A 10,614-nucleotide genomic window follows, 5' to 3' on the forward strand; every position below is an offset into this window, starting at 1 on the left:
ACACCTGCACACACAACACTTTGTGTTTGTAATATTCAAATGTAGCACATTTTATTATTGGGAACCATGCGGGGTTGAAGAGAGAGACAGAAAGAGGGTAACTGCAACAGAGATAGAGAGAGGGATTGAGAAAGTAAAATTAGGGGAGAGGGACACACTTGGGTTAAGATGGAAGGTGGTCTGTCTAAGTCATGTGAAGGGTTAACCAACAACATGGCAACAATGGGTGTGGACAAGCAGTGAGACGTCACCTACTTGAAGTGAAACTAAAGTAGAACTAATAGGGCTGTCATCATAGTGCAAAACAAGAACTAACTCCAACATCTTCCCAAATCTATCAAGAAACTGTCGTAGGCCGAAAACTGGATAAGACACCTCAAGGCTAGGCGTAAGTGGATGACCACAGGTCAAGCAAGCTTTGTCTTGACATTTGGTCTCTCGGCAGAGAAACAGGGACAGTAAGGGGAGGGGGCGCCGCTGATTCAAGATAAGCATGAATCAGCAGTTACAACGAGAACATGCATATTGACATAAAACGCTCACAAGAGATAACGACAGGCACTATAAAGCTGTCTGTATTACAATGTTAGGTGGGCTCTCTGTCTTGTACATGGAGTGACCTAACCATATGTGTCCCCTGTATGGATCAATAAAATCTTTTCCGTTTGCATCTGAAAACTTGGACCAACTCTCTGCGTTCATCCTTTGCACCTGTTCGGCTAAAAAGCTAGCCACCACAAACCTCAAGGCTCAGGTCAGTTAAAACGGGGACAACTGAAGGTATAGAGTCAATATAAAATCCCCTTTGTTATGGCTGTCTAGTAGACACAAGCTAAGAGAAGCAGCTCAAAGTTCAGGGGTATTAAAAGAAAGTCCCAATACTAACAATAGTGTGAATCAACAACACAAAAACTGAAACAGCAAACTTTGCAAACACAACATTTATGTCCCTGCAAATATGCAGAACCTGTAGTTCTCAAACTTTTCAGACCAAGCACAACCTCATTTTAAACTAAATTGTCCAAGTTTCACCCACAATATACTCTCAGAAATGCCACAAAACATTTAATAACCAGCGTAGCATCAATGTACTGAGGTTTAAGATTGTTTCTTCAAGCATTTAGTTTCGAACATTTAGCCTAATGTAGAAACGTGTCTCTGTAACACCAGACTGATCACCTGCAAACAGATCCCTCCAACTAATGAGTGAGCTGAGAAAAAAAGAGAGAGAGAGAGCGAGAGAGGGGGAGAGAAGGGGGGAAAGAGGAATGACAGAGAGAGAGGGGGGAAGAGAAAAGAGAGGGAGAGATTGTGATCAACAGCCATTTACTAGTTTACTATTTGAACATATTTGAAATTTTTAATACATTGACATTGAGACCTGAGGCCAAGAAAAATGGTCTCTTACTTGACAAGAGAGTGAGTGAACAAGCAGCTCCAGTAGCAGGAGAGAGAGGAGGGAACTACACCTGCTGATGTGTCAATTCTTTGTAGTCCTCCATGACAGTCAGTATGGTATCAATGATGACAGTTGAAAAGGTCTGTCATGAACCACTGATCAAGTAACAACAAATAAAGATTACAAATAAAGATTGCTATATGACTTTTATTTTGTATTATGTTCTGAATGTTCTGAAAATAAGAAACTATGTTTGATCCATACCCTGCTATTTTAGCTCATGAGAACCTTTGTGAGTCACCACCTTACCGCGGTGGAGGGGTTTGCGTGTCCTAGTGATCCTGGAAGCTATGTTGTCGGGGGCTTTATGCCCCTGGTAGGGTCTCCCAAGGCAAACAGGTTCCAGGTGAAATACCAGACAAAGCGTGGCTCAAAAAACCAACCATGAAGAAACTCGGCTGCAGAAGCTAGCTTTAGGGACGTGGAACGTCACCTCGCTGGCGGGAAAGGAGCCTGAGCTGGTGCGCGAGGTAGAGAGTTTCCGGCTAGATATAGTCGGCCTCGCCTCGACGCACAGCACGGGCTCCGGAACCAGTTTCCTTGAGAGGGGCTGGACTCTCTTCCACTCTGGAGTTGCCCTTGGTGAGAGGCGTCGAGCTGGGGTGGGAATACTTGTTTCCCCTCGGTTCGGTGCGTGTACATTGGGGTTCACCCCGGTGGATGAGAGGGTAGCCTCCCTCCGCCTTCGGGTGGGGGGACGGGTCCTCACTGTCGTTTGTGCTTATGCACCAAACGGCAGCTCAGAGTACCCACCCTTTTTGGAGTCTCTGGAGGGGGTGCTGGAAAGCGCTCCTCCCGGGGATTCCCTCATCCTCCTGGGGGACTTCAATGCTCATGTGGGCAATGACAGTGAGACCTGGAGGGGCGTGATTGGGAGGAACGGCCCCCCCAATCTGAACCCGAGTGGTGTTCTGTTGTTGGACTTCTGTGCTAAACATGGCTTGTCCATAACGAACACCATGTTCAAGCATAAGGGTGTCCATATGTGCACCTGGCACCCGGACACCCGAGGTCTCAGTTCGATGATCGACTTCGTAGTCGTGTCGTCGGACTTGAGGCCGCATGTCTTGGACACTCGGGTGAGGAGAGGGGCGGAGCTGTCAACTGATCACCACCTGGTGGTGAGTTGGCTCCGATGGTGGGGGAGGACGCCGGTCAGGCCTGGCAGGCCCAAACGTAATGTGAGGGTCTGCTGGGAACGGCTGGCGGAACCCTCTGTCAGAAGGAGCTTCAACTTCCACCTCCGGGAGAGCTTCGATCATGTCTCGGGGGGGGCCGGGGACATTGAGTCCGAATGGGCCATGTTCCGGGCCTCCATTGTTGAAGCGGCTGACCGGAGCTGCGGCCGCAAGGCGGTCGGTGCATGTCGCGGCGGTAACCCTCGGACCCGGTGGTGGACTCCGGAGGTGAGGGATGCCGTCAAGCTGAAGAAGGAGGCCTATCGGGCTTTATTAGCTGGTAGGACTCCTGAGGCAGCTGATGTGTACCGGCAGGCCAAGCGGAACGCGGCTCTGGCGGTCGCGGAGGCAAAAACCCGGGCATGGGAGGAGTTCGGCGAGGCCATGGAGAATGACTTCCGAACGGCTTCAAAAAGGTTCTGGACCACCATCCGGCGACTCAGGAGGGGGAAGCAGTGCTCTGTCAACACTGTATACGGTAGGGACGGTGCGCTGCTGACTTCGACGGGGGACGTCCTGGATCGGTGGAAGGAATACTTTGAAGACCTCCTTAATTCCACCAACACGCTTTCCGACGTGGAGGCAGAGTCTGGGGACATCGGGGGGGGGCCCTTCTATCTCTGGGGCCGAGGTCGCCGAGGTGGTTGAAAAGCTCCGCGGTGGCAGGGCCCCTGGGGTGGACGAGGTCCGCCCGGAGTTCCTTAAGGCTCTGGATGTTGTAGGGCTGTCTTGGTTGACACGACTCTGCAACATCGCGTGGACATCGGGGACAGTGCCTCTGGACTGGCAGACCGGGGTGGTGGTTCCCCTCTTTAAAAAGGGGGACCGGAGGGTGTGCTCCAACTTTAGGGGGATCACACTCCTCAGCCTCCCTGGGAAGGTCTATTCAGGGGTCCTGGAGAGGAGGGTCCGCCGGATTGTCGAACCTCGAATTCAGGAGGAGCAATGTGGTTTTCGTCCTGGCCGTGGAACAGTGGACCAGCTCTATACCCTCCGCGGAGTCCTGGAGGGTACATGGGAGTTCGCCCAACCAGTCTACACATGTTTTGTGGATTTGGAAAAGGCGTTCGACCGTGTCCCTCGGGGGCTCATGTGGGGGGTGCTCCGAGAGTACGGGGTACCGGATTCCCTGATCGGGGCTGTCCGGTCCCTGTACGACCGGTGCCAGAGTTTGGTCCGCATTGCCGGTAGTAAGTCGAACTTGTTTCCGGTGAGGGTTGGACTCCGCCAGGGCTGCCCTATGTCACCGATTCTGTTCATTACCTATATGGACAGGATTTCTAGGCGCAGCCAGGGTGTTGAGGGGGTCCGGTTTGGTGACCTCAGGATCGGGTCGCTGCTTTTTGCAGATGATGTGGTCCTGTTGGCTTCATCGGGCCGTGACCTTCAGCTTTCACTGGAGCGGTTCGCAACCGAATGTGAAGCGGCTGGGATGCGAATCAGCACCTCCAAATCTGAGGCCATGGTTATCGACCGGAAAAGGGCGGAGTGCCATCTCCGGGTCGGGGAGGAGATCCTGAACCAAGTGGAGGAGTTCAAGTATCTCGGGGTCTTGTTCACGAGTGAGGGAAGAATGGAGCGCGAGGTCGACAGGCGGATCGGTGCGGCGTCCGCAGTGATGCGGGCTCTGCATCGGTCCGTCGTGGTGAAGAAGGAGCTGAGTCGAAAGGCGAAGCTCTCTATTTACCAGTCGATCTACGTTCCTACCCTCACCTATGGTCACGAACTATGGGTAGTGACCGAAAGAACGAGATCGCGAATACAAGCGGCCGAAATGAGTTTCCTCCGCAGGGTGTCCGGGCTCTCCCTTAGAGATAGGGTGAGAAGCTCGGTCATCCGGGAGGGGCTCAGAGTAGAACCGCTGCTCCTCCGCGTCGAGAGGAGCCAGCTGAGGTGGCTCGGGCATCTGATGAGGATGCCTCCTGGACGCCTCCCTGGTGAGGTGTTCCGGGCACGTCCCACTGGGAAGAGGCCCCGGGGAAGACCCAGGACACGCTGGAGGGACTATGTCACTCGGCTGGCCTGGGAACGCCTCGGGGTCCCCCAGGAAGAGGTGGTGGAAGTGGCCGGGGAGAGGGAAGCCTGGGCCTCCCTGCTTAGGTCGTTGCCCCCGCGACCCGATCCCCGGACAAGCGGAAGATGACGAGACGAGACGAGAGAACCTTTGTTCATGTACAGGAGAGAAATCTATGAATTATGTTCCAGTTATCACAGTCATGCCTTCAGGACCCCAGGCCTGGCTCTGCTACCCGCCTCTTCCATCTGCACTGCACCAAGATGCTACTAGGAAATGTCTGTGACATTAGATTGTAGGTCAGAGGATTGTAGGTCAGAGGTCACGATATTAACAAAGTGTATAATACCATGCAACTTTGAATGAGAAAAATAGAAGGAAGGTCAAGGTTATTCCTAGGAGCCCTATCTAAAGAGAGAAATCTAAAAGAGAGAATCATTAATGATGTGTATCTCAACACTTTTGCCAAACTTAACATAAAATGATATTACATTGTACACCATTGTATCCAGAGAGAAGGTTGACTCAAAGTATGGTGTCAAAATGAAGACTTTAACTACAGAATCAAGAAAAACATGACCATGAAACATGATAATATATATAAAAACTTTTAATAAAGTTAACAACAAAAAAAGTGGTAAAAATAATGCCTGTCTTTCTTGTTCTGGTTCTTGATCTGCTGTTGTACTTCCTATGTGCACAATCTGGTGCATTTAGCGTGACTTACAGTGAATTAAATATAATGTAATGTCCTCAGACAGGTCTTTCCAAAGCATATGGGTGCTAATGGTAAAATCCTTAGCAAGCCCTGGATGGGTTTCTCATGAAATTACAAATGTGTGCTTCAAAACTGAAAGTTGTCAGCCATGTTTTTTCCATGATGTTGACCAAGATTCTACTCAGTCTGACACAGCTTGCCCTCCATTGTTACAGGGGTAGAGTATCGTCCCTGTGTCCTGTCATGTTGGACTGTAAATCTGGAGTTACTGCATGTGCTGTCCCAGTAGGTGCAGGCCAGTAGTTCTTCCGGCTGTGGGTCACACAGAAGTTCTCTCAGGTGGTGACTGCTGGGACAGCTTGGCCCCAGACATCACTGCTTTAGGGTTTTTCTATTGTGGACACGCAGGTGACTCTTCAGATGGCTATTTGTTTTACCTGAATAGTCACAGAGGTCACAGTTGTATGGCCTCTCTCCAGTGTGGATTCTGCTGTGAACTGTGACACTGCTAACACTGCTGAAGGTTTTACCACAGAGCTCACAGCTGTAGGGCTTCTCTCCAGTGTGGGTCCTATGGTGAATTGTCAATTTCCCACTCTCTTTAAAGGTTTTACCACATAGGTCACAGTTGTAAGGCTTCTCTCCAGTGTGAATTCTGCTGTGAATTCTGAAACTGATTTCAGTTCATTTCAAATTTCATTTCGGTACAACACCTATACCTGTATTGTTTCGTCTCAGGCAAGGGAAGAGATTGCAGAATTCAAGGGGACAAACAATTGCCACAGGTGATTTAACTTGACTTTCAATTTGACCAAAGACCACAATGTTTTATTCTCCGTCATTCAATGTGTTTTGCCCATACATAAATGAACCTCGCAAAGTCATTGCGTAAATTACTATACAAAATATTTCTTGCTTTTATGAGGAGGTGGCAGAACCTATCTATAGCATATTGCCTGATGTCCAGTGTCCTTGGCTCGAGACGACACCAGCATAAAAGAGCTGAAGGAATGCATTGACGCTGAACAAACTTGATGTGTGTGTTTTTTGAGGGGTGAGTCTTGCCTCATAAAATCATTCAACAGCTGGGACACTCAATGGTTCTCTAAAAAGAGAGAACTCTAAAAGAGAGAATCATTAATGAGTTGTGTATCTCAACACTGACCAAACTTAACATAAAATGATATTACATTGTACAGCATTATATCCATAGGAACTTGAATCAAAGTATGGTGTCCAAAATGAAGTCCTTATTAGAGAATTCGAAAACGTGACCATGAAACTATAAACACTGTAATAAAGTAAACAACAATAAAAAGAAATAGGTACAAATAATGCCTGTCTTGCTTGTTCTGGTTATTGATCTTCTGCAGTACTTTCTATGTGCACAATCTTGTGTTCATCAGAACTACTTTTATTCTTTAAATTACAGATACAGTTTCGAGAACAAACTGCCTGAGCTGCCCTCCACAGGTCTTGTCGTCAAAACAATAACAAACCAACCAATCTTACTCAACAATTGGGTCAAACTAATATTGAGGACCTTAATGGGTTTTCTTATGAATTTACAAATATGTGCTTCAAAACTGAAAGGGGTCAGCCAGTGTTGACCAAGATTCTACCCAGTCTGACACAGATTGCCCTCCATTGTAACAGGGGTTGATGAAGAAAGTGTTTTGTCCGTCTCCATAAACGGAGTGACTAAGTTCAGTTGAGTTTTGGATTTTAATCTTTTTAAAGTATTTATCAATCTGCAGATTGGGAGAGAAAACCAGACCTCTAACAATAAATGACAACACAACACCAGGCTTAGGTCTTAATCAAGTCTCTCTCCGCTCTGAAGGCCGGAGGACCATCTTTTATAGGGCACAAGAATGTAAACATAGATAGTGACAGTCAGGCAGTAATAACGTTACAACAGTCTCAGAGAAAGAGATTCACAGCTCCCAACACATGACCACTCAGACTAAAGAGTTCATAGTTGGAGCTCTCCTTGTAGTTATGACAAGGATCATTTAGCCAGTACTTTCTCCTGATCTCAAACATCTATTAACCCTGACACATAGACACAATCTACTCTTATTACGTAATAGCAAGCTTACATGAGAACATACTAACTAGTATCCAATGACTAGTTCTCTTGATTAGTGAATAATGTAAGCACACAGGAAATCAAAATGTCTTCCACAGGGTAGAGTACCTTCCCTGTGTCCTGTCATGTTGGACTGTAGATCTGGTGTTACTGCATGTGCTGTCCCAGTCGGTGCAGGCCAGTAGTTCTTCCGGCTGTGGGTCACACAGAAGTTCTCTCAGGTGGTGACTGCTGGGACAGCTTGGCCCCAGACATCACTGCTTTAGGGTTTTTCTATTGTGGACACGCAGGTGACTCTTCAGATGGCTATTTGTTTTACCTGAATAGTCACAGAGGTCACAGTTGTATGGCCTCTCTCCAGTGTGGATTCTGCTGTGAACTGTGACACTGCTAACACTGCTGAAGGTTTTACCACAGAGCTCACAGCTGTAGGGCTTCTCTCCAGTGTGGGTCCTATGGTGAATTGTCAATTTCCCACTCTCTTTAAAGGTTTTACCACATAGGTCACAGTTGTAAGGCTTCTCTCCAGTGTGAATTCTGCTGTGAATTCTGAAACTGTTAGCATGGCTAAAGGTTTTACCACAGAGGTCACAGCTGTAGGGCTTCTCTCCAGTGTGTATTCTACTGTGAACTGTCAATTCCCCAATCTGTTTAAAGGTTTTACCACAGATGTCACAGCTGTAGGGCTTCTCTCCAGTATGGATTCTGCGGTGATATGTGTAACTGCTAGCACGACTAAAGGTTTTACCACAGAGGTCACAGCTGTAGGGCTTCTCTCCAGTGTGGATCCGGCTATGATCTTTGAAATGGCCGACCTGGCTAAAGGTTTTACCACAGAGGTCACAGCTGTATGGCTTCTCTCCAGTATGGATTCTGCGGTGAGCTGTTAAATCCCCAGTTTGTCTAAAGGTTTTACCACAAAGGCCACAGCTGTAGGGCTTCTCTCCAGTGTGGATTCTGCGGTGATATGTGTAACTGCTAACACGGCTAAAGGTTTTACCACAGAGGTCACAGCTGTAGGGCTTCTCTCCAGTGTGGATCCGGCTATGAGCTTTGAAATGGCCAGCCTGGGTAAAGGTTTTACCACAGAGGTCACAGCTGTACGGCTTCTCTCCAGTATGGATTCTGCGGTGAGTTGTTAAATCCCTAGTCTGTCTAAAGGTTTTACCACAGAGCTCACAGCTGTAGGGCTTCTCTCCAGTGTGGATCCTGCGATGATATATGTAACTGCTAGCACGACTAAAGGTTTTACCACAGAGGTCACAGCTGTAGGGCTTCTCTCCAGTGTGGATCCTCATGTGCTTCTTGAGGTTAATGGATGAGGAAAGGGTCCTCCCACATGTATCACAGTGATGTGTCTTCATAACTCAGCTCTCTCTTTGTTCTCTGTCTGATCTCTCTGAATCCTGTATCTAGTCTCTGGAAGCTTGTTTCTCTTGTTGATCCTCTGGTTACTGCTGTTTCTGGTTGAGTCTCTCTATGGTTGAGTCTTTGTAGTCTCTCTGGTTGAGTCTCTGTAGTCTCTCTGGAGCCTTAAGGAGTCTCCTCTGACTAGTCTCCGCCCATGACCGAGTATGATTGGCCAGTAGGGGATCTGGAAGAAACAGTTCCAAGTTAATGAGAACTCAGCTTTCCCATATGGAGGAACTCTTTTGTCTGTCATAATGGGCCACTTTGCATATGTAATATTGATCATTTGGTGAGAGGTGTATGTTTTTTGAAGTTCATTTTTGCTGGAGAAACACAACAATGTGACAAACACTTTATAGCTGGCATAGAACTCCTCTTTATTTTAATTGGGTTTCTTCCAAATGGTAGGCTACACAATACGCATTACATGCAAATTAACCATAAAATGACTTTGGATTGGAATTGCAAAGTTTTAAATCCAATGATAACAATATACTCCTTCACTACTGCGTGTCTCAAGTTCTATTTATAAAATTGAGAATTTGTTGAGGAAAGTAATCTATGCTTCTATTTCATATGTTCTATGTTGTTGCTCTTGTTGGTTAGTGGTAACTGATTTAAATTGTTGTACTCGCTGTGATTTTTTTTTACTGTTGCTTGCTTTTCTACAGGTACACTTGCACTTAGCGGTTCATGTTGTTTAATTGTAACTTGCTTATCTACATGCTATTATGGTTCTTCCCTTTGGCACTTATTTTTGGTTGTTCACAATATGTGCTTCATGTTTTGGCTACCCGCAATGCTTTCAGGCTATCTTGTTGTTATTATCAGTGACCTATGCACTTTTTAAAGCTTTCTCTTGGAAGTCGCTTTGGATAAAAGCGTCTGCTAAATGAATAAATGTAATGTAAATGTAAATGCTGAATGATGAATATAATCTATGCTTCTGTTGGATAAAAATACAAATAATGCTTCGGATTTACAAAATGGGTAGTGACCATGTTGAACATATATTCCAGATACAATCAATGCGTCAGATAAAATAAGTAATGATTATGATTATGCACCAGGACATGACGTCTGCACGTGTCTGAGAGAGTAAGAAGAAGGTCATTCTCAGATAATGTATCCTTTACTGAGAAGACGAATGCAGTAAGTCAGCCTACTGGCAGGGAGGGGTGCACGGGGTGATGTGATTTGCTGCAGAGAATGTGGAAGTCAAGGCCCCGGATACCGGATAGGGAGAGGCGAGATTACCACACCATGACCGCATCATGACCGCACCACCATGACCACACCATGACCACACCATAACCACGCCACCATGACTACACCAAGGGACAAGGAGAGGGAACAATGGGCCAGGTGAGAAACACCAGGTGAGAAAAAAACAAAGGCTTTTGTCTTCTCTTACGATGCTAGACTGGTAACATTGACTGGTATCGCCGATCTAGATTGAGACACCATGGTGTATTCATTGTTTGATTTGCATAATTTATCATCTTATTAAATTATAAAGAACTTGGTCTGCCATTTCACCTGGTGTTCTTCTCCACCCAAATTAGAACCTCAACAAATGATGACCTCCGACGTGTTTGGGGGAGAGATCTGGAAGAGTAGGTCCCCGAGAAGGGAACCCAGCAGACCAGTAAGGGAGCAGGGCGGTGGTGGTTGACTGACACTCACTGGGCCCATCATAACCAGGTAAGCAGAGCCTGTTTAAATGAAACCTACATAGCTTAG

At 46.9% G+C, this 10,614-nt stretch overlaps 1 protein-coding gene across 6 annotated transcripts; it reads right to left on the minus strand.

Moving 5' to 3' along the window:
• Positions 1–5,670: 5,670 nt before the first annotated feature.
• LOC146276807 (uncharacterized) lies at positions 5,671–8,825 on the minus strand. Of its 6 annotated transcripts, XM_084701775.1 has the most exons (3): positions 7,857–8,825; positions 7,641–7,648; positions 5,671–6,042 (listed from the first exon to the last, which is right to left on the minus strand). In XM_084701775.1, exons 1-3 carry the CDS (start codon positions 8,823–8,825, stop codon positions 5,742–5,744), a joined length of 1,278 nt encoding a protein of 425 aa, XP_084557901.1. In that variant the 3' UTR covers positions 5,671–5,741. The 6 variants fall into 6 exon arrangements, with proteins under 6 accessions (XP_084557901.1, XP_084557900.1, XP_084557904.1 ...); XM_084701774.1 differs by lacking the exon at positions 7,641–7,648 and having other exon boundaries at positions 5,671–6,048; positions 7,855–8,825; XM_084701778.1 differs by lacking the exon at positions 5,671–6,042 and having other exon boundaries at positions 7,645–8,528; positions 8,697–8,825.
• Between the last annotated feature and the right edge of the window lie 1,789 nt (positions 8,826–10,614).

This window comes from Hypomesus nipponensis, chromosome 7 (genome assembly GCF_054491055.1).
Source record: "Hypomesus nipponensis isolate SF chromosome 7, ASM5449105v1, whole genome shotgun sequence".
Taxonomy (NCBI): Eukaryota; Metazoa; Chordata; class Actinopteri; order Osmeriformes; family Osmeridae; genus Hypomesus; species Hypomesus nipponensis.

Excerpts from the sequence above, each read along its gene's own strand:
- LOC146276807 (XM_084701775.1), bottom strand. The coding sequence starts at position 8,825 with ATGAAGACACATCACTGTGATACATGTGGGAGGACCCTTTCCTCATCC.